The sequence below is a fragment of the Hydractinia symbiolongicarpus genome, chromosome 1, assembly GCF_029227915.1.
Source record: "Hydractinia symbiolongicarpus strain clone_291-10 chromosome 1, HSymV2.1, whole genome shotgun sequence".
Classification (NCBI taxonomy): domain Eukaryota; kingdom Metazoa; phylum Cnidaria; class Hydrozoa; order Anthoathecata; family Hydractiniidae; genus Hydractinia; species Hydractinia symbiolongicarpus.
This window is the reverse complement of record NC_079875.1, coordinates 14,076,213-14,100,330: the sequence shown is the minus strand read 5'-3', so window position 1 is coordinate 14,100,330 and position 24,118 is coordinate 14,076,213. Positions and strand designations below refer to the sequence as shown.

The 24,118-nt window shown below is 34.4% G+C and overlaps 2 protein-coding genes across 2 annotated transcripts; one reads left to right on the top strand and one right to left on the bottom strand.

Annotated features, from left to right (window-relative positions):
* Nucleotides 1-4,182: 4,182 nt before the first annotated feature.
* On the bottom strand, nt 4,183-11,902 carry LOC130653807 (kelch-like protein 2). Its single transcript, XM_057456346.1, has 7 exons — nt 10,709-11,902; nt 9,990-10,038; nt 9,701-9,765; nt 9,019-9,166; nt 8,549-8,682; nt 5,250-6,559; nt 4,183-5,119 (listed from the first exon to the last, which is right to left on the bottom strand). Exons 1-7 carry the CDS (start codon nt 11,720-11,722, stop codon nt 4,666-4,668), a joined length of 3,174 nt encoding a protein of 1,057 aa, XP_057312329.1. The 5' UTR covers nt 11,723-11,902; the 3' UTR covers nt 4,183-4,665.
* A 723-nt stretch (nt 11,903-12,625) lies between these two features.
* LOC130653718 (uncharacterized) lies at nt 12,626-23,921 on the top strand. The gene is made up of 5 exons (XM_057456266.1): nt 12,626-12,638; nt 13,081-13,256; nt 13,625-13,712; nt 16,132-16,215; nt 22,449-23,921. The coding sequence occupies exons 1-5, from the start codon at nt 12,626-12,628 to the stop codon at nt 23,750-23,752; spliced, it is 1,665 nt and encodes a 554-aa protein (XP_057312249.1). The 3' UTR covers nt 23,753-23,921.
* Nucleotides 23,922-24,118: the final 197 nt, after the last annotated feature.

The window sequence follows — 24,118 nt, the reverse complement described above, 5'->3', positions numbered from 1 at the left end:
CAGATTTTGTTATGTGTCGTGGCAATAACCACTGATCCTCAACCCTTTGTTATATATCCTGCTTTTCTTGTTTACCTTAAATAAATTTATGAGGTGCAGGGTCAGGTGACAATAATACGGTTGGTTTCACCCTCGTTCCCAGGGATATTTCTCTTTTTCATATCAAAATAGGAAAAATCCTTGAGAACGATGTTGCAGTTATATCTTTCCGGTTGGATTAGAAATCTAACAGTGCTGTTCGACAAAGTGCAGACATTTTTCTCAATGACGTGGCCTGTAACCTCGTTTCCAGGTAATTTTTGTCTTTCTGTTATCGGGTCGGCGGGGAACAGAAGATCGCCATCTCAACATCAGAAAAGGAAAAACTCTGTGATGACTTTTTTTTTAAATAGCGATGGGAAGAGGTTGGCAAAATACCAACCTCGTCCCCAAGGCACTTTTTCCCTTAGAAAGAGAAAAAGGGGCCCTGGGGACGAGGTTGGGCAAAATACATCACTATTAGTAATGTGATGTATTACTTTTGGCCATGATGTACGATTTCCTGATTTCCTGAAACCTTCAAGGTAAAATAAATAAATATATAAATAAATGAATAAATGTGAGTTTGGGTGGCTAATTTAAACAGTTGCTCATTTTTGCCAAAGCAAAAAACAAACGAACCAGTCCTGGCTGGTCATGCTAAACATTTTTCTCAGACTGTAAAAATAATAGCTTGGATAAAAAGATTGTTTTATCTGTGAGTGATAGATGTTATGGCTGAGTCAACCTCGTCCCCAGGGCATCTTATCTTTTCTGACATTGGGACGGCGATACGAACATCTTCCTGTCCTGATATAAAAAAGAGGTTAAATATCATGCTCAAGAAGAAGATCCTGTGAATGATGAGAAGGATAGCTGGCCATTTAATTTCCCTGAACGGAAGGAAAAGTTTCATGCTTCAGTTATTATTATAACCACTTCAGTGTTGAGAACACTGTTCAACGTGGGTCCTGTGTTCTGAATATATGCATTAGGTATACACCGGTATTGCATACCCAATTTTCCTCGCATGGCGTGGGTTGACCCGTAGCTGTGGTGAAGACACCTGCTACACATGCCCACGCTGTGGACCGAACCACGGACCTTGTGATTGCGAAGCGAACTCCATAGCCACAAGGCCACACGCCACTGTTCTGTTTGGCTCTAAAAGTATCTCGACTTGCGCTCTTTTTTAATGCTTGAGTCTTTTTGTGAAGTTTATTTTTGGTCGACACCTTAACAGCCATTATTTCCTGTTATTTCTGATATATTTCTTTCTCGTCTCCAGAGCTGTTGAAATAAACCTCTTAAAGTAATTTCGAGGTTTATTTGAAAGACCTCTTGGAATTTCTTTATCTCGAACTTGCAAGGGCCCAAAAAAATTGTTCGTGATACAAGGGACCAAGACTTCAGTTTGAGATAGAGAGAAGTTCGAGATAGAGAGATTCCATTATACTTTTTTTATGAAAATACCGTTTATTAATATAGTAGTAATATTAGTATACCTCCATGCTCTCACTGAAGAATTATGTTATTAGAATATATATTTTCGTGAGAATTTAATATTGCAATTTATCGAAATTTTTTTAGATTTCGCGATAATTTATTTCCGTGATTGAACAATTTTTTGCTACATAATTTTGCACGTTTATTGCTTTTATTCTACATGCTTTTTTATAACAATGCCAAATTTCTAAAAGGATGTTCAAAATTCTTGTTCTTATGTTTCTCAAACTCGTTCCCAGGGCATTTTTCCTTGTTGATAAAGTTGATAGTTAATAGCGTAATAACGGCTCAGGGCCACAAGACCCTGGGTACGAGGTTGTATGTTTCTATGTTAAACAATAGACCTATTGTATTCTACTCATCATCTCAACAGAAGCAAATTACGCCTGAATGAAAACAGAAGCAAATTACGCCTGAATGAAAACAGAAGCAAATTACGCCTGAATGAAAACAGAAGCAAATTACGCCTGAATGAAAATAGAAGCAAATTGCACCTGAATGAAAACAGAAGCAAATTGCACCTGAATGAAAACAGAAGCAAATTGCACCTGAATGAAAATAGATGCAAATTGCGCCTGAATGAATACAGAAGCAAATTGTACCTGAATGAAAACAGAAGCAAATTGTACCTGAATGAAAACAGAAGCAAATTGCACCTGAATGAAAACAGAAGCAAATTGCACCTGAATGAAAACAGAAGCAAATTGCACCTGAATGAAAACAGAAGCAAATTGCACCTGAATGAAAATAGATGCAAATTGTACCTGAATGAAAAACAGAAGCAAATTGCGCCTGAATGAAAACAGAAGCAAATTGCGCCTGAATGAAAACAGAAGCAAATTGCACCTGAATGAAAACAGAAGCAAATTGCACCTGAATGAAAACAGAAGCAAATTGCACCTAAATGAAAACAGAAGCAAATTGCACCTGAATGAAAATAGATGCAAATTGCGCCTGAATGAAAACAGAAGCAAATTGCCCCTGAATGAAAAACAGAAGCAAATTGCACCTGAACGAAAATAGAAGCAAATTGCACCTGAATGAAAACAGAAGCAAATTACGCCTGAATGAAAACAGAAGCAAATTACGCCTGAATGAAAATAGAAGCAAATTGCGCCTGAATGAAAACAGAAGCAAAAATGGAACAAAAATGGAACTCAAGTATTTTCAAGGAACTTACTATTTTAATCTGATTAAATTTCAAATGAATACTTACGTCGACAGTACAAATACATTAGGATCTCTTCGGTCTAGACACGAAAATAAAGTTTGATTTGGTCATTTAAACATTAATTACTTTCGAAATAAGAGCTTACCATTGCAGCGTTACATCGATTGACAAACTCCTGATTTTTAAAAACTAAATTAGACAGTATACCAACGCTGGTTTCAAGATGGAAGGTTATCACAATTCCTTTCGTAGTGATCAAAATGGTAGTGTTGTTATAGGCAGTCCCATGGTTGTCCTTACAGAACTGTCCAGATGACATTGAGGTGGTTTTTGTTAAACTTCGAATTAATAAGGACTTTTAGTTGTTGTATAATATCCACCAAATCAACTGGACGAGTATTTAGCGAATTATCTATGTGGTGAAACTTGCAATACATAGCAAAATACGATTGGGCAGAAACAAACTGCAAAATATTTTTGTTTATTTTGCCTTTGGTTCTATCTCTTTCGATTTTATTTTTTGGCACAAGAGCACCTGCTAAAAATCTTCGAAACTATTTGCGAAAACTTAAATTTGTGTCTGCCGAAAGTTTCTTTGTTCAAAAATTTTGTTTTTTCTAATTTTTAAAAAAACGACCAGTACATAGAAAATATACATAGGGTAATCAGAAAATCAATAAAACGGCAGTTTTTAAACTTATTATTTTCGTTATTTTCACATTTGGCTGAGGCTCTATCTATATAGAACGGATCCTGAAAATCCTTTTTTTGATCTTGAATGAATATATGTACAATATAAATGCTTCTAGCCTTCTTTTTGTGTCATATCCTATAATCATTACTTGTGAAATTTCGTTAAATAAATCATATACCCATACATTGTTTGACTTTAATAAAATTTTTTCTCTAAAAAAAAAATTGTGTCCAAAAGTAATTCTTAATGCAGCACACCTGTTTATATTAAATATTAAGACACACATCACATGATGGACACGACATACACCTATTTATATTGTAAAACTGCAAATGCTATCCTGTCAAATGTTATTCAAACATCAAGCTAAATAAATGACTCAGTTCCATATAAAGGAAAGTTTTCCTTCATGTTTGAAATAACTTTAAAATTCTTGTCATAAATGTAAATATTTTACTTTCGATTTATTTCCTGGGAAATCACATTTATTTTTAGCAGACAGGAAACAGGAAAGAACAGATATTTGTGACTATATGATTCACCAGATATCATGCGAAAGTGAAATTTGAAAAAGGAAACTGTGTTTAAATTTAATTAGTTTAATTTCGTCTCACAACGAGAACAAGAATGTAATGTAATGGAGATTGTCTTTTTATAAATCACAACGCATCGTCACCGCAACGCCTATTACTGATGACATCTAATGAAATAGTTCCTGATTACATAATTAACTTGCATTTAATAAAGCATTGATTTCACAAAATTTTGTAAAAAAATCAACAAAGAAAAGCAATTAAACATCAATTGAATTTCTTTTGTCAAACTTATTACACGACCACAGTATCTGCCTAAAAATTACAATAAAATAAAATTTGTAAATACACACCCTAGAAAAATACTATGTTCATAATTGCATACTGTAATTCTAATATACATATATTTTATAGATATATGGAAATAATTTAATTTTAATATACGCAAACACAAAATTTCAGCTTGCAGGACACAGGAGATTGAATCAATGCAGTGCTGTAATTATGGAAAAGACATTAGTTCTTTTTTAAAGACTTAACAAGACTTCTTAATTAAATTTTCTTTGATGTCAACCATTCATTTGTTCTTTTGTAAAAAGATTAATTTGTATTAATCCCATTAGGAATGTAACAAAGTAATTGCAAAATTCTTCTAGATTTGAACTCATTGTATAAACACCACAAGTATATATACATCACAAGGACAACAAAATGAAAACTAAAAAAAACCCTGAACAATCAAGTTATAATATTCTTAGGGCAACACATCCAAAATTACAACAGGTTTGCACAGAACCTATAACCTTCCATTCATTCTCTTCTTCATTGTAACATTCTATCGTGTTTGCCACTCTTCCACCAACAACATAAATCAAGTTATTTACCACAGCGACTCCTAAGCATCTTCGGCCATAATTCATTGGCGCTGTCGATCGACCCCAGGAATCTAAAACAGGGTCATAGACTTCAACAGTATTTGCAAACTGTTCTACATTATGGCTTCCACCAATAGCATAAAGTTTGTTGTTCAAGACAGCAACACCAAGACTCCACCGTGGAGTTCGCATTCTGGCAATATCTTCCCAAGTATTTGTTAAGGGATTGTAGCATTCACAAAGCTTTACTGGGTACCACCTGTTGTCTAGTCCTCCAATGACATAGATTTTATCATTCATTACAGCTACACCAGGATAATACCTACAACACACAAAAGCAGAATAATTTTCCAAAGCTATTTACTTAAACGTCTTTTTTGCCCACATAAATTTGAAAATAAACTAAGCCATGTAAAAAATATTATTCTATATACTTAAAACAAAACCCAGACCTGGCTGTATTCATTAATGGCAGGAATTTCCATTCACGAGCTTCAGTACAAAATCTCTTGCTGGTCTGCAAACTATTTCCACCTATAACGTAAAATTCACCATTAAATTCGCACACCCCAGCCCATTTGCACTGAATTTCTGGACCAGCAGCAAAATTTTGCCACAAGTTTTCAACTGGATCATACTTCATAACTTTATCATAACAAATTGTGTACAACTCTTCATTGGACACTATGACACGGAAGTAATCTTCTTTTGACACGTGTGCAACATTCATGTTACTAACTGTTGTCCATTTTAAGGTATCTACACTAAAACATTGGACAGTGCTCAATTTTTGACCATTTGACCAACCGCCAATGACATAAATATCCTGAGAAGAAGCCCTGGGTGTAAAGCGTTTTGGTAATATTGCATTTTCAATAGTAAGTTCTTGGTACTGATATTTCAAAGCTTCTTCAATGTAACTGGCTCCAATAGTAAAGTTATCCAACAAAGTTTGAACTATATTACTCTTTCGAATGTAATTTGGACTCATTAGAGGAAATCTAACATGTGGCAGCAGCTGTTGTAAATTACTTTTTCTGTTGTTAAAATCATATAAAATCCATTTCATTACAGCCTCGAAAATATAATCCTCAGAAGGTGCTCTCAATGAATCATCTGCAATCAATTCTTTTAAGCAACTTAAAGGCAAAAGAAGAAATTCCTCTTCATTCTTTACATCATTGAAATTCCAACAGCTGTAACGCTTGGCATGTTCCTTCAATTTTTTTAAAGAATATTGATGAGCAAAAGCTTGTAACCCAAGTGAATTTTTAGGTGACATATTCCGTCGCAAATACACTTCACATTTCTCAATTAAATCTTTTAACTGCAAAACATTTGCCAGCTTGATTATTTCTTCAACATTGTAACAATTAACAGTCAATTTGCCTGAATAGAAATAATCAATCATATCTCTTAAAGCATAACCATCAGTATGCTTTAAATATATAACCGGTTCTCTGGCTTCTATAAAATTTGTAGTAAACATGGCTCTAAAATATGGTGAGCAAGCGCTCAGTACGACTTTGTGTGCTGGCAACTTCATACCTTCGTCGGTGTAAAGTACGACATCGCAAAGTTCTCCACTTTCACGAAATATATTTAAAACTTCGCAAACATTAAATATATGAGAACTATCGTTTATAAACAAACTGTCATGTTCATCCATTTTTACGATATAATTCACTTTCACTCCTGCCTTGGGGGAATGTTGGTTTGTTTTGAACAAGGTCAAAAATATTTCCCATTTTTCTAAGCCCCGTGGTCACCTTTTATCTCTTCCTTTTTGGATGATATTCCATAACTTATCGCTTTACAGGTTTGACCATGGACCTTTCGAAATAGCAGACTCGCACTCCGCGCCCCTGCTTTAGATATAGACCCTCTTAATTTAAAGCTTGGTGGTGTGGGATTTAAAATTCGGAAGAAATTTTAATTATAAGAAAGGAATTTTGCAATAGAAATTGTTTTGCGGATAATTTTTTCCGATCTTATTTTGCGGATTTGTCACGTCACGCGCGTATTCAATTTTCCCCGAATCTTAAGGCGAAAGTCCACCAACACGACGTACTTAAGGATACGGTAACCCCCTTCAGAGTCATTTTTTTTAAAAAAAATATTTTTTTTAATTTTGATTCTTTGGCATAATTTCCTGATATTTTTTTAAAAAGAATCAAAAATACTTATTGTTAAGAGGGATAAAATGAGAAAAAATATTTTTTATCTTTTACTGTTTTCAATAGTGTGCTCAAAGTTTAAAGTTCCTTAAATATATTTAATCTGTATAATAATTAAAGAGAGTTTTTCAGAACGAATAAAAAATTGCATCTCTACATATAACATAGGAAACATTCACACTTTAATAATCTATACAAATCTATTATTATTTATCATCTATACCTTTTTAATTTTTTTCTTTATTTTTTTTCGTTTTTATCCTGTTATTTTATGTTATCCTGTTGTCTGTTTAACAATAACTACACCCAAAGTTCTGCGAAAATACTTTACCTTTAATTTTAAATAAAATATTCATGGGTTATTAATTGTTCATAACCTTTAAGTGGGTGTAACCATGATTCTTGCAGGTAAAGGCAAAGGTCTTTGATTTGCTTTTTCTCGAAATAAAATTTTTAGTCGTAACGGTATATATTTTTGTCGAACACTCCCCTCCATCTTGTCGAAATTGTACGAAAACAAGTTTGTTGCGACAAATATATCTTTGGCTACAAAACTTTGCTTTTTCTAACGCAGAAAGTGAGGAAATATCAAGTTATCGGTCTATCAATCTTAAAAATAGATAAATCAGTCATAAAACAGCTATTGTAACACAAAATTTGCGATATTTTTGGAACCACGTGTTCTTTTGAGTAAAAAAAGCAAATTTGTTTAGAGCTGAATAAGAGCTTCGCAATCATATTTTTTATTGAGGGGAGTGTTCGACAAAATGAACTGGAAGGGTGAATTTTTGTATAATTTTTTTTTCTCCTTTTTGGATTTTTTTATAGAAATACTTTATCATCACTCTAGAGATGATTTATTTGGCTTTCAGAATATATAGATTTGTTAGGGTTAATATAGCGAGCAGAGGAGATATTTTAAATATGCTGAGTATGTGCCTCAGGGGTTACCGTATCCTTAACGGCCGCCGTACGTCAAAGCGGCACAATTTCCACTGGAAACAAAAATGCGCACACAAATTTAAAGTAGGGGCGATATAAGAAGGGGCGATATAAGTAAACCTTCGCCTTTACTAGCCATAACTTAGCGCCAGCGAACTCTTTTTATTTCATTTTTTGTGACGCAGCTTACAAATACAACATTGCGTGAGTTTTCACATTTAGTATATAGCAGCTAAATCTCTAGCTCTCTCAAACTAGTCGTTAACCCGTGAAAATATCCACGGGGTCGCATGGCAAAGAGAAAGAAAGAGACAAAAGTTATTATAGAATGATAGACTGAAAAATGGAAAAATTGTATACGTATTAATAAGAAGCAAAAATCGCAAAAGTTTCTGCCCGCGAAAGTTTCCCCCTAAATTAATATTTAACCGATTATTGGTGTTGTTGTGTAGTTCCAGCGCCCGCCTCCCCCCCCCCAAGCTTTGTTGCGACTACTGGGGGCCTGGGGTCGTGAGTTCCAGTATCATTATGGCAGCCAAGGTACGAAAAACGAAAGCAAACCTGCTCTGTGGTGTAGACGATATGTATAATGGAAATCTCAGCTCGATAAAAGTCTAATTCCCCCCTTGTACCGTATTATAATAATAATAACACTTGTTAATGTTTTCTGTAACAACAATTTCTCCGCTGTCTTTTGTTTTTATGTGCACATAGCCTAGCTCTAAAATAGCTGGCTTAGGCCCATAATAATAGCTAGCTAAAGAAGCTAGCATCGCATATATTGATTTATTTTCTTACATTTTCAGTGCGTTTTTAGGGGCAACTTCTATTCTTGGGGTCGGAATGTTCTTCTTCGTTGCTTTCCGATGAGGGTACAAGTGAACTTTTCACGGTGAAACCTTACAGTCACAGTAGAAATCTTAATAAACAGACTTTACAAGCAAAACGGCGTTAAAATGTTGCAAAATGGCAAAGATTATGCACTATCTAAAACATATTAAAAATTTGGCTAAAAAAAAAGAAGAATTCCTTGAAAAATCCAGTATTGTATGATAATGGCATTTGTCTATTATTTCATAATGCCTCTGCTTTATCTAAATACTAGCCCGTGATTGGTTCTCAAGCAGAATTATGACGTGAACCCGACTGCAAGAATATTCCCAAGTTTCCACAAAAATGTCAGTTCCTTGCACTTTTTGGTTTGTGCCTGCACTGAGTATTAGGAGAGGGTGCCGATAAGCCGCAAATGCCTACATATATATACGGGCGAGTTCAGGCGACTTTTTGAATAAAATTGGCGGTTGTCCCCTGAAACCGCCCGCACTTTCCCAAACTTACTTGCCCAGAACATTCCCGAAGTACAATTCCTTGTAACAAACCATGCAGACGATAGTTGGGAAGAAGGCACTTGAAGAGAAAGGAGTTAATAAAGTTTATATATAAGTTATTTATAAAGTAAACTTTATCAAAAACCATCAAAAACAGTTCTTTTAAGAACTTCGCTACCACATAGTAAGTTTATTTTAATTTTTATAGTTTTTTTGAATCACATTAGTGTCTGTTTTTTACTTTTTCGTGCATTGTTCGGGCCTATGCGGGTTTTTCGGGCGAATACTTGGATTTTTTTCAAAATGCTGAACTTGCCCGAAAATGCCCGCGCTTTTTACGGCGTAAGCGACTTGTAGGCACCCTCGTGGAGTATTATATATACAAAAACCTGGATACACAGTAATAAAAATAAATAGCTAAGTGATTAGCTAGCTAGCTAGCAAAGCAATATATACACTAATTTTATGAGCACATATTTGTCTCCAGGAATTAAAAACTTGAATTAGTCTATATGCTATGTCTATATTTCATAATTACACAAATTTTTTTATAATGTTTTAAATAATGCTTTAAAAGAGAGTAGTATGGTATCCCGTCCAGTAATTCTGCATCTTTATGTCATTTATTTTCTATCTGCCTTGACACATTTTTTTTGTCAATTTGATTTTTTTTTTTTTATATTTTTATCTGCATTTTGTAGCCATTGCAGTCATGACTATAATATAAGTTTAAGGCGGAAGTCACAAATATCTGTTGCAGAGTCATTTGAGCACCAAAAATAGAGTCGGTCGGTCTGTGAATGATAACTCAAAGTTTAAAAAAATTGTATCCAACCATCCAGCCATAAAGGCGCGCCATTAAATCGCTAATGTTTAATGATAACTTTGGCACCTTATTTAAATAAAATTTTAGCGTGTCGTTTTCAACTAGTTCTTAGAACCCTTTTCGCATTTTAAAGCGAAGCACAACAATAATGGTGGGTAATGGCTGTGGGGAGACAACAAGCGTATAATATTATTGGAAATTAGGGTTGGTCAGGTGACTGTAACACCAAATATTTGTAACATCTGCCTAATTTGGTACTACAGACCATTGATCAATAAAGCATTTGAAATAATGGCCCGTCAATGATTACTGACGAATTTTGACATCTCAGAATTTAAAGATAAATGGTCGAATTGACCAACAACTAATTGTCACTTCCATGAACGAAAAGACGTTTCCTGAAATTTACGCAATGAAAAAAACATTGTCTATCTAAAACATAGCTAGTTATATATACACCACAAAGCATAAAGTACATAAGTACCAAAAACTCTAAGCAAATAAATAAACATATTTACATTGAGCTTTTTGAATTTAATAGAAAAAGGAGTTAAACAATAAAGTGCAACGCTATAATCGAAATCATGGCACTTTAAAAAATGGTATAGATGCATATTTTTAATAAAGTATCAACCTACATTTGTGCATGTGTTTTCTTCATTGGACACTATGACACGGAAGTAATCTTCTTTTGACACGTGTGCAACATTCATGTTACTAACTGTTGTCCATTTTAAGGTATCTACACTAAAACATTGGACAGTGCTCAATTTTTGACCATTTGACCAACCGCCAATGACATAAATATCCTGAGAAGAAGCCCTGGGTGTAAAGCGTTTTGGTAATATTGCATTTTCAATAGTAAGTTCTTGGTACTGATATTTCAAAGCTTCTTCAATGTAACTGGCTCCAATAGTAAAGTTATCCAACAAAGTTTGAACTATATTACTCTTTCGAATGTAATTTGGACTCATTAGAGGAAATCTAACATGTGGCAGCAGCTGTTGTAAATTACTTTTTCTGTTGTTAAAATCATATAAAATCCATTTCATTACAGCCTCGAAAATATAATCCTCAGAAGGTGCTCTCAATGAATCATCTGCAATCAATTCTTTTAAGCAACTTAAAGGCAAAAGAAGAAATTCCTCTTCATTCTTTACATCATTGAAATTCCAACAGCTGTAACGCTTGGCATGTTCCTTCAATTTTTTTAAAGAATATTGATGAGCAAAAGCTTGTAACCCAAGTGAATTTTTAGGTGACATATTCCGTCGCAAATACACTTCACATTTCTCAATTAAATCTTTTAACTGCAAAACATTTGCCAGCTTGATTATTTCTTCAACATTGTAACAATTAACAGTCAATTTGCCTGAATAGAAATAATCAATCATATCTCTTAAAGCATAACCATCAGTATGCTTTAAATATATAACCGGTTCTCTGGCTTCTATAAAATTTGTAGTAAACATGGCTCTAAAATATGGTGAGCAAGCGCTCAGTACGACTTTGTGTGCTGGCAACTTCATACCTTCGTCGGTGTAAAGTACGACATCGCAAAGTTCTCCACTTTCACGAAATATATTTAAAACTTCGCAAACATTAAATATATGAGAACTATCGTTTATAAACAAACTGTCATGTTCATCCATTTTTACGTTATAATTCACTTTCACTCCTGCCTTGGGGGAATGTTGGTTTGTTTTGAACAAGGTCAAAAATATTTCCCATTTTTCTAAGCCCCGTGGTCACCTTTTATCTCTTCCTTTTTGGATGATATTCCATAACTTATCGCTTTACAGGTTTGACCATGGACCTTTCGAAATAGCAGACTCGCACTCCGCGCCCCTGCTTTAGATATAGACCCTCTTAATTTAAAGCTTGGTGGTGTGGGATTTAAAATTCGGAAGAAATTTTAATTATAAGAAAGGAATTTTGCAATAGAAATTGTTTTGCGGATAATTTTTTCCGATCTTATTTTGCGGATTTGTCACGTCACGCGCGTATTCAATTTTCCCCGAATCTTAAGGCGAAAGTCCACCAACACGACGTACTTAAGGATACGGTAACCCCCTTCAGAGTCATTTTTTTTAAAAAAAATATTTTTTTTAATTTTGATTCTTTGGCATAATTTCCTGATATTTTTTTAAAAAGAATCAAAAATACTTATTGTTAAGAGGGATAAAATGAGAAAAAATATTTTTTATCTTTTACTGTTTTCAATAGTGTGCTCAAAGTTTAAAGTTCCTTAAATATATTTAATCTGTATAATAATTAAAGAGAGTTTTTCAGAACGAATAAAAAATTGCATCTCTACATATAACATAGGAAACATTCACACTTTAATAATCTATACAAATCTATTATTATTTATCATCTATACCTTTTTAATTTTTTTCTTTATTTTTTTTCGTTTTTATCCTGTTATTTTATGTTATCCTGTTGTCTGTTTAACAATAACTACACCCAAAGTTCTGCGAAAATACTTTACCTTTAATTTTAAATAAAATATTCATGGGTTATTAATTGTTCATAACCTTTAAGTGGGTGTAACCATGATTCTTGCAGGTAAAGGCAAAGGTCTTTGATTTGCTTTTTCTCGAAATAAAATTTTTAGTCGTAACGGTATATATTTTTGTCGAACACTCCCCTCCATCTTGTCGAAATTGTACGAAAACAAGTTTGTTGCGACAAATATATCTTTGGCTACAAAACTTTGCTTTTTCTAACGCAGAAAGTGAGGAAATATCAAGTTATCGGTCTATCAATCTTAAAAATAGATAAATCAGTCATAAAACAGCTATTGTAACACAAAATTTGCGATATTTTTGGAACCACGTGTTCTTTTGAGTAAAAAAAGCAAATTTGTTTAGAGCTGAATAAGAGCTTCGCAATCATATTTTTTATTGAGGGGAGTGTTCGACAAAATGAACTGGAAGGGTGAATTTTTGTATAATTTTTTTTTCTCCTTTTTGGATTTTTTTATAGAAATACTTTATCATCACTCTAGAGATGATTTATTTGGCTTTCAGAATATATAGATTTGTTAGGGTTAATATAGCGAGCAGAGGAGATATTTTAAATATGCTGAGTATGTGCCTCAGGGGTTACCGTATCCTTAACGGCCGCCGTACGTCAAAGCGGCACAATTTCCACTGGAAACAAAAATGCGCACACAAATTTAAAGTAGGGGCGATATAAGAAGGGGCGATATAAGTAAACCTTCGCCTTTACTAGCCATAACTTAGCGCCAGCGAACTCTTTTTATTTCATTTTTTGTGACGCAGCTTACAAATACAACATTGCGTGAGTTTTCACATTTAGTATATAGCAGCTAAATCTCTAGCTCTCTCAAACTAGTCGTTAACCCGTGAAAATATCCACGGGGTCGCATGGCAAAGAGAAAGAAAGAGACAAAAGTTATTATAGAATGATAGACTGAAAAATGGAAAAATTGTATACGTATTAATAAGAAGCAAAAATCGCAAAAGTTTCTGCCCGCGAAAGTTTCCCCCTAAATTAATATTTAACCGATTATTGGTGTTGTTGTGTAGTTCCAGCGCCCGCCTCCCCCCCCCCAAGCTTTGTTGCGACTACTGGGGGCCTGGGGTCGTGAGTTCCAGTATCATTATGGCAGCCAAGGTACGAAAAACGAAAGCAAACCTGCTCTGTGGTGTAGACGATATGTATAATGGAAATCTCAGCTCGATAAAAGTCTAATTCCCCCCTTGTACCGTATTATAATAATAATAACACTTGTTAATGTTTTCTGTAACAACAATTTCTCCGCTGTCTTTTGTTTTTATGTGCACATAGCCTAGCTCTAAAATAGCTGGCTTAGGCCCATAATAATAGCTAGCTAAAGAAGCTAGCATCGCATATATTGATTTATTTTCTTACATTTTCAGTGCGTTTTTAGGGGCAACTTCTATTCTTGGGGTCGGAATGTTCTTCTTCGTTGCTTTCCGATGAGGGTACAAGTGAACTTTTCACGGTGAAACCTTACAGTCACAGTAGAAATCTTAATAAACAGACTTTACAAGCAAAACGGCGTTAAAATGTTGCAAAATGGCAAAGATTATGCACTATCTAAAACATATTAAAAATTTGGCTAAAAAAAAAGAAGAATTCCTTGAAAAATCCAGTATTGTATGATAATGGCATTTGTCTATTATTTCATAATGCCTCTGCTTTATCTAAATACTAGCCCGTGATTGGTTCTCAAGCAGAATTATGACGTGAACCCGACTGCAAGAATATTCCCAAGTTTCCACAAAAATGTCAGTTCCTTGCACTTTTTGGTTTGTGCCTGCACTGAGTATTAGGAGAGGGTGCCGATAAGCCGCAAATGCCTACATATATATACGGGCGAGTTCAGGCGACTTTTTGAATAAAATTGGCGGTTGTCCCCTGAAACCGCCCGCACTTTCCCAAACTTACTTGCCCAGAACATTCCCGAAGTACAATTCCTTGTAACAAACCATGCAGACGATAGTTGGGAAGAAGGCACTTGAAGAGAAAGGAGTTAATAAAGTTTATATATAAGTTATTTATAAAGTAAACTTTATCAAAAACCATCAAAAACAGTTCTTTTAAGAACTTCGCTACCACATAGTAAGTTTATTTTAATTTTTATAGTTTTTTTGAATCACATTAGTGTCTGTTTTTTACTTTTTCGTGCATTGTTCGGGCCTATGCGGGTTTTTCGGGCGAATACTTGGATTTTTTTCAAAATGCTGAACTTGCCCGAAAATGCCCGCGCTTTTTACGGCGTAAGCGACTTGTAGGCACCCTCGTGGAGTATTATATATACAAAAACCTGGATACACAGTAATAAAAATAAATAGCTAAGTGATTAGCTAGCTAGCTAGCAAAGCAATATATACACTAATTTTATGAGCACATATTTGTCTCCAGGAATTAAAAACTTGAATTAGTCTATATGCTATGTCTATATTTCATAATTACACAAATTTTTTTATAATGTTTTAAATAATGCTTTAAAAGAGAGTAGTATGGTATCCCGTCCAGTAATTCTGCATCTTTATGTCATTTATTTTCTATCTGCCTTGACACATTTTTTTTGTCAATTTGATTTTTTTTTTTTTATATTTTTATCTGCATTTTGTAGCCATTGCAGTCATGACTATAATATAAGTTTAAGGCGGAGGTCACAAATATCTGTTGCAGAGTCATTTGAGCACCAAAAATAGAGTCGGTCGGTCTGTGAATGATAACTCAAAGTTTAAAAAAATTGTATCCAACCATCCAGCCATAAAGGCGCGCCATTAAATCGCTAATGTTTAATGATAACTTTGGCACCTTATTTAAATAAAATTTTAGCGTGTCGTTTTCAACTAGTTCTTAGAACCCTTTTCGCATTTTAAAGCGAAGCACAACAATAATGGTGGGTAATGGCTGTGGGGAGACAACAAGCGTATAATATTATTGGAAATTAGGGTTGGTCAGGTGACTGTAACACCAAATATTTGTAACATCTGCCTAATTTGGTACTACAGACCATTGATCAATAAAGCATTTGAAATAATGGCCCGTCAATGATTACTGACGAATTTTGACATCTCAGAATTTAAAGATAAATGGTCGAATTGACCAACAACTAATTGTCACTTCCATGAACGAAAAGACGTTTCCTGAAATTTACGCAATGAAAAAAACATTGTCTATCTAAAACATAGCTAGTTATATATACACCACAAAGCATAAAGTACATAAGTACCAAAAACTCTAAGCAAATAAATAAACATATTTACATTGAGCTTTTTGAATTTAATAGAAAAAGGAGTTAAACAATAAAGTGCAACGCTATAATCGAAATCATGGCACTTTAAAAAATGGTATAGATGCATATTTTTAATAAAGTATCAACCTACATTTGTGCATGTGTTTTCGCATGGAATTTCATATGTCTTTTAATACATTTGTCCCCATAATTAGTTATATACAAAGTTTAATAAAGACTTTTACTATGCATATATATTGTGTTCAAAATCCTAGTCACTCATAATATTACTCTGCTATAATTTTATTTTTTCTATAGGAAAAATGAAATGTTCATATTGTGGTGGCACAGTAACCAACGACAACTGTCAGAATGTTTGTGAAGAATGTGGTTGCATTCAAGGTAGAATCTATTTATTGGTACAGTTATTTTGTAATGTTGTGTTTTGGTGTTACAAGGTTTTAAACTGTTGAAATATAAACTTTATATATTTGCAGAGTTGCTTCGACTGCTCCAATAACTTTATGACTCTATGACTCTAAAATTTACAAGACGTTCTCCTATTTATATATTAAAGATAAGATACTTTAGAATGTTCTAGTATATTCCAGATGTTCTATATTTACTATTAGTAGTTTCTAGTATAGTTATCTTATTTCTGGAATATTCTCCAATGTCCCTTATATTTCTAGATAGTACACAAGGTTCTAGAATGTTCTTGCGGCAAGAGTGCCTATTTTCAACACTCCTCCTCACTCGCAGTCCGTAAGGTTCTTCAATCCGATCATCGTTCGCAACTTATCAAACTGTACTCGTCCGATTCCTTTCGTCATTATATCTGCGATCATATCTCCACTTTGACAGTACTTCAATTGGATTTGGTTTGATTTAACTTGCTCTCTTACGTAATGATATTTTATATCGATGTGTTTGGCTCGTCCGTGAAATTGAGGATTCTTTGTCATTGCGATGGCTGATTGATTATCTTCATTGATGATTGTTGCGTTTGGCTGCTTTTCTCCCATGTCTGCTAAAAGTCGTCGTAGCCAAATCGATTCCTGTGAGGCTTTTGATAATGCAATATATTCGGCTTCTGCAGTTGACAAAGCTACACATGTTTGTTTCTTGCTGTTCCAGCTGATTGCTGCTCCGCTCATCATGAATACGTATCCAGAAGTTGATTTACGATCATTCAAATCTCCAATCATCTTGATAAATTCATCAATACGTTTTTGATTGTTTCCGGCCAGTATGATATCATCAACATATACAGCGATTATGAATGTTTCTTCATCTGTTTCAAGCGTGTATATACAAGGATCGTTGTTTGATTGTTTGAAGCCCATACTCTTTAGATGTTTGTCAAGTGCTTCGTTCCAACATCTAGATGATTGCTTCAATCCATAGATACTTTTCTTGAGTTTACAAACCAAGTGTTCCTTTCCTAGAATTTCAAATCCCTCTGGTTGTTTCATATATATGGTTTCGTTAAGTTCACCGTTCAAAAATGCAGTTCCAACGTCGAGTTGATGTAGGAGAAGTTCTTTCTTGACTGCCAATCCAATCAACGTTCGTATTGATTCGAATCTAACTACCGGAGAAGTTGTTTCGTCATAATCTTCTCCATATCTTTGATTGTATCCTTGTGCAACCAATCTTGCTTTGTATCGTTCCACATTCCCATCAGAGTCTTGTTTCTTTTTGTATACCCATTTGCTGCCAACAACTTTTCTGTTTGGAGGTAATTCAGTCAACTCCCATACTTCGTTTTTGTGTAGAGAATCCAATTCGGCTTCCATTGCTTGCATCCACTTGTCTGCATCATGTCCTTTGATTGCTTTAGAAAATGTATTTGGATCTTCTTCTTGAGTGATGTATACCCATTCTCCGTAACGATCAGGAGGCCGTCGTTCTCTTACTTGTCGCTCTTGCTCCTCCTGTATTTGATTATCTGTGTTTTCTTCACGAGGTTGTAATTCGATCTCTACTTTTGGTTCGTCTATGTCACGGTCGTCTTTCAATTCACCACAGATTTCATTGAATGTCACATTTCGGCTGTAAAAGACTCTCTTCTTGTCGTTGTCATATAGACGATATCCCTTGATTCCATCACCGTATCCAAGAAATACACTCTTCTTGGTTTTTGAATCAAGTTTCTTTCTTTCATCTTTTGGTACGTGATCATACGCATCACATCCGAAAATTCGTAGATTTTCGACATTTGGTTTCTTTCCAGTTAATACTTCAAAGGGTGTCTTCCCTTTAACTGCTGTCGTTGGACATCGGTTACGAAGGTACGTTGCTGTAGCCAAGGCTTCGGCCCGAAATCGTTTTGGTAACTTTGAATCTGCTAACATTGATCTTACAGATTCCATGAGTGTTCTGTTCATCCTCTCTGCAACTCCATTTTGTTGCGGTGTTTTCGGAATTGTCAACTCATGATGAATACCTTCTTTCTTCAAATAGTCTTCGAACTCTTTGGATGTATATTCTCCACCATTGTCAGTTCTAAACATTTTTATCTGAATTCCAGTCGATTTTTCCACAGTTGCTTTCCATTCTTTAAAATTCTCAAACACTTCACTTTTGTGTTTCATGACATATACCCATACGTATCTTGATTTATCGTCAATGAATGTAACAAAATATTCTGCACCACTAAGTGATTTTGTTTCTATCTTTCCACAAACGTCGCTATGGATTATACCAAGGAGATTTTTCGATCGATCTCCTCCTGTCTTCGGAAACGGTATTTTGCTTTGTTTCCCATCAATGCACGGTTCACAAAATGTCGGTTTCTTTGTTGCATCATAATCAAACCCTTTAACAAGTTTGTCCCTTGCCAATCGTTTAAGATTCTGCACACCGAGATGACCGTATCTTCTATGCCAAATTTCTTCCTTTGTTGTAGCGTTATTATCACATTTCATAACTGTGTGATTCTTCTTATTTCTCAATCCATTACAGTTGAGATGGTAAAGGTTGCCATGCTTTGTTGCTGTACCAATGATTCCGTGTTTCGCATCCACGATGTCACATTTGAAATCTTCAAACTGAAACTTCTTTCCATTTGTTGCAGCTTTTGATACACTAAGTAAATTGTACGAAAGTTGTGGTACAAATAAGACATCAGATAACTTGCATACAACGTTTCTGTTTTCTGAAATGTTCATTTCCAAGGTTACTGTTCCTTTTCCAATTGCTTGTACTGAATATCCATCACCGACAGTGATATCTTGTGGTATTTCAAGGGACGAAATTTCTTCGAACAATTCCTCTTCGTTACACATGTGACATGTTGCGCCTGAATCAACTATCCAGTTACTTTTTCCTTTGACTGCCAAAGTATTTTCAGCAACTAAACTGATGATTTCTTCGTCATCATCTTCTTCTTCTTCAGCCGTACACACATTTTGCGGCTTCATTCGATTTTTACCGTACGTCGAAGGAGTCTGTCTCTCGAACTTCTTCGTTAATTCTTTGCAATATCGTTTCACATGACCAATCTTTCCACAGTGATAACATCTGGGTCCCTTTCTTGGCTTTCCATGATTCAATGTCATTGCTTTGACATTCGTTTCCAAAGTGTCCTTATCTTTCCGCTTGCTTTCCTCGTGTAACAATCGTTCAGTTACGACTTCAAGCTTCGGTACTTCAGCACTAGCCTCCAGAGCTGTAACTAGCATATCATACGAGTCTGGTAAGCTTGCTAACAAATGAACAACTTTACTTTCATCATCCAACGGGTCTCCAATAATTGCAAGTTCATCGAAAATTTCTGTCAAAGCTTTAACGTGCTTTTGAACAGATTGCTCATCTTTCAACTTCAAGTCATACAACTTCCTGCGTAGTGTCAATTTATTACTCCATGTCTTCTTTTGGAACTGGTCTGCCAACTTCTTCCAAACCTCAGTAGGATCTTCTGGATCTGGTCCAAGCAGGTATAACAGCGTTGGTTCCACCGACAAAACAATCGTTGCTAACGCACGATCTCTACGCAAATTAAATTTCGGAATTTCTCTCTCTTCAGTTGGAGCATTTTCTCTTCCATCAACAATTCCCCAAAGTCCATCTTTGATTAACGCCATTCTACACTGTACCTTCCAGGTAGCATAGTTTGTTCCATTCAATGGTTTTATCAATACTTTGGTGCTTTCCATCGCCATTTGTTCCGTATTCAACTAATCCGGATAATCCGTTTCAGGTTTCAGCAATATGATTTTTCGTGCGAACTTTACACCAATCCAAACCAAAATCAAAACAAACTCGTCGGACACACAAGATGGCTTCTTCTTCTTGAATATTATTTCTGTAAATATTCAATCTTCTTGGGCATAGACTGGGCCCATAACCTGTTGAAATGTAAACTTTATATATTTGCAGAGTTGCTTCGACTGCTCCAATAACTTTATGACTCTATGACTCTAAAATTTACAAGACGTTCTCCTATTTATATATTAAAGATAAGATACTTTAGAATGTTCTAGTATATTCCAGATGTTCTATATTTACTATTAGTAGTTTCTAGTATAGTTATCTTATTTCTGGAATATTCTCCAATGTCCCTTATATTTCTAGATAGTACACAAGGTTCTAGAATGTTCTTGCGGCAAGAGTGCCTATTTTCAACATAAACAGCAGTATTTGACCTTTCTGTGTGTGCAATATAAGAGCAACTAACTTTTTTTGTGTTTCACCTAAGTTTTACATTCTTAAAAATCAATCTCACATATGTGTAGCGCTAGCCATTACACGCCTCTCTGTTTTAATAACATCGTGTAATGAGTTGCATCTTGTGATGTAGCTAAAAAGATCTACTCTAATTTAATCACATTTTGATGGTTTAGAACAAATAAATTTGATTGTACAATTATAAATTAAATACAAAATAGGCTATAAATTATACGATTGCGCATAAGCATTATTAAAATTGCCATTGTATTCAAAAGCATATATGACCAAATATATAGAGGTTTATCTAATTAGCTGAGTAAATCAGGTAAAGGTGGGTTAGATCGCAATTCAGCAGTGTCAGCTTTAAAATAATGCAATTAACCTTTACGTATTAAACACAGTATCTTCGATAAAAATTAAAAAAAGATTTGCTAAGGATTGATTTCAGTTTTAAAGAAAATTTGCACATGGTGATATTGAAACAAAGTAAAAGTTAAGTTTATTCACTAAATTAAAAAAAAGAAAGAAAACAATGAAGGTACTTAAAGCTATGGTTAGATTGACTGATGTTTGTTGCAAGATTATCCTTGAAACTGAAGTTTCTCTGGCTAGCCAGCTAACCAGAGCTAGCTCTACCAGTAGCCAGTAAAAACACTTGAAATAGTCAAAGAATAACACATATTCCAACCTCTGGTTTTAAGCTATACAATACTTCTTTAGCAAAATAAGCATATTTTGGCTCTTTCTGGGAAATACCAAACAGCAGTGCCTAAAAAATTAATATCTATTTTGGCAGATGTTGTAAAAAATAAAATATGTTGTAAAACATTTTATAGTTTGGAACTCCCCTTTCGTCTTTGCAAGGGGTTGAAGTGGTCTATAAAGGGGGAATTTCATGGAAAGGGAAAATTAATTTTAAAAGGTGGAGTATGACCTTTATTAAAGGTAAGGTAGAAGGATCATCACTGTACATAACTTATTTAATGATAAAACTCTAAACTTTACATAGACTGCACTGTCCAACTCATATTCATATTGCCATAATACTGTTATTGAGTATTATTGAAATGCTTCCTATTCTATGCAGTTTTAATAATAATAGTAATAATAATTGCATACATTCAAGTCCAAGTTTGTCATCTTGAACTCTTTTTTAATTTGCAACTGATTCTATTCATTTTGGTTCATGCTTCACATGCCTCATCCGAGCATAGCAGTGTGATGTTTCTGCTGAGACTTGGGTGCTTTATCAAAAGTTTAAGGATGGAACATTTCTGAGAAAGAGGGAAATGCCAAGAAAGTGAAAAATAATTTCAAAAGGGTGGGAGATTTCAAGGAGGTTCAAAATTATGCATTTCCTTTGCAGGGTTGGGATGAGGGAGCATATACTATAATTGGACCACTAACTAATCATAATAGCCATTTTAAAAACGACGAGTATGTTTTGTTAGGAAAGACTATTGATTTTTTTTCATGTTTTTATTTTTCTGGCTTCTATCAAGCCTCTTAATGAATAAAATAGTACCTGTGGGATAAAACACATACAATAATACAACTGCATACCATATCACATACTTACCTAAACTTACTTCACTTTTGCAATTTAATTTTTTACCTTGACTGCTATTCCCACACTCTCCTTATAACACAATCCTGGCAAAAATATTTTTATTTGTGTTGATTGCTATTCTAGTAATCTATTTATATCTTTGCAATCACATTAAGCATATATTGAAATAATTTGCTTTTGGTACTAGGAGCAGTATGGCAGGTATCATTTCTAGGTACAAAAAAAATTGCTATAAGAATATTTTTAAACTGTGAGTGGAGATGGGCTTAAATTAATATATACTAAATTTACCAATTTTAAGCAGTGTATACCTGCAGGCTCTTGTCTTATTTCTGTACAAACTGCTTAAAATAAAGTAAGGTACTATACCAATGTAATTACCTTGTTTTAGATACAAACTATCTTGTTGGTGAGGACGGACAGCAAACATTGGCTAGCACATTTGCAAAGTTTGGAAATGATTACAAGGGTCGTGCCTATGCAATATTTAAAACTTTATTTAACCATTGCACACTTGTTCTGGAAACACCAACTAATATCATAAGAGAAGCAGAACTGTTACTTCCAAAGTTATGGGATGATATTAAGTCGAAACATTATCGCAACAAACATAAGATGATTTTAGCGTTGTTGTTTTTGTTGTACCGGAAAAATAATCTTCCAATGATTTCACGAAGGTTTCTTGGGAAAGCCCATGTTTGGTATCCTACTTTTGGAAAAGCTATTCAGTATATAAGAGAACTTTTTACTCTTCCTGATCATTTCGATGTAGATTTAAAGGAAATGATCAGAAATGAGGTTTCTGAATTAGTCAAGGTTGTTTTCAAAGAATCAAATCCTTCATTGGTACAAAAAGCAGAGCCTGTTGCTCTTCACTTAGCTAATGTTGTACATGATCAAGAGTGGGAAAATAAAGCATCAAAGCTGTATGTCTCTCATGTGGCTTGTGCTGTGACTATTCTGGCTGCGCAGTATGCCTGCAGTAGTTTGACAAGCCGAAAAACTAAAGCTGGTGACAGGGCTAGTTTTCGCTTTCGTACCATTAACCTTACTAAAGTTTGTGAACATGGTTGCGCACATGTGCGAATGGTCAGAAAAGTAATGAAAAATATCCAAACGAGATTGTTTGCAATAATGAAGGACTTGCCATGTAAGCTTGGTAATGTGACAACTTGCAAACATGTTCCAAGTATATTAAAGGAGCTTTTGGAGCATGCTGATTTGAGTGTAGAAAGTGACAATGTCAAAGATTGTGACTATCCTGATTTTGAAGTGCGTTCAGAAATGAAGTTAACTCTTCTGAGGGCTTTATCAAAGTGTATCCTTAAACACCCTTTGACTTTGGAAACTTCACACAACTGGGTTCAAACTAGCATGTTTAGGAATATGTTGCTCGATGAACTTTTAAATACAAATAATGACTCAAATGAACAACACTTGGTTGAAGTTCTGGATGGTGGCCATCTTGTTGTCAGCGGATGCCAATTTATGTTTGGACAGTTAGAACTATTGAGAGAATTACTCATGAAGGGAGGTACGTTGGAAGAAGTTATGAATAACGATTCACTTTCATTGGTGCAGAAATATTTAGACAGCACTGTATCAGATGATGAAGAGTTAGAGGAAATGAGTGACAATGAATCATCTTTGTATTTAAAAGATGTTGAATCATTGAAGGAACTGAACAAAGATTAAAATTTTGTGTGTTTTATTTTATTTGTGTTCCTATTTTTTTTTAATTCATGTTTATGGCAAAGGGACATGTATGGCTCCACATTTCTTTTTGTTGTTAATTAAATTTTATAACTTATTTCTCTTCAAATTGTAATAATTTATTATTCCTAAAATTGACAATATAACAATGTATCAGTTTTTACTTCTTTGCAACTGCAAAACACTCAATTTAGAGGCAAACTGTCTGTTGCGTTGATACTCTACTTTGTTCTTGCAACCCCAGGTTGAAGTAAAAGAAGACCTGTGAGCCTAATCTGTAGTTCACAAATTGTGGAAATAAAAATATAGACAAACTAATTTATTATGTTATGAAGAAGATCATTTTTT

Bases quoted from the DNA above. Each gene is read 5' to 3' on its own strand.
- LOC130653807 (XM_057456346.1), bottom strand. From the start codon at position 11,722: ATGGATGAACATGACAGTTTGTTTATAAACGATAGTTCTCATATATTT. The intron at 9,766-9,989 runs GTGACTTCCGCC...TATGAAATATAG, and splicing joins TGACTCTGCAACAGATATTT to ACATAGCATATAGACTAATT. The intron at 8,683-9,018 runs GTATTTAGATAA...ATGCGATGCTAG, and splicing joins TGAGAACCAATCACGGGCTA to CTTCTTTAGCTAGCTATTAT.
- LOC130653718 (XM_057456266.1), top strand. The intron at 13,257-13,624 runs GTAGGGGCGATA...GTTGTTGTGTAG, and splicing joins AATGCGCACACAAATTTAAA to TTCCAGCGCCCGCCTCCCCC. The intron at 13,713-16,131 runs GTACGAAAAACG...TTTTTTCTATAG, and splicing joins GTATCATTATGGCAGCCAAG to GAAAAATGAAATGTTCATAT.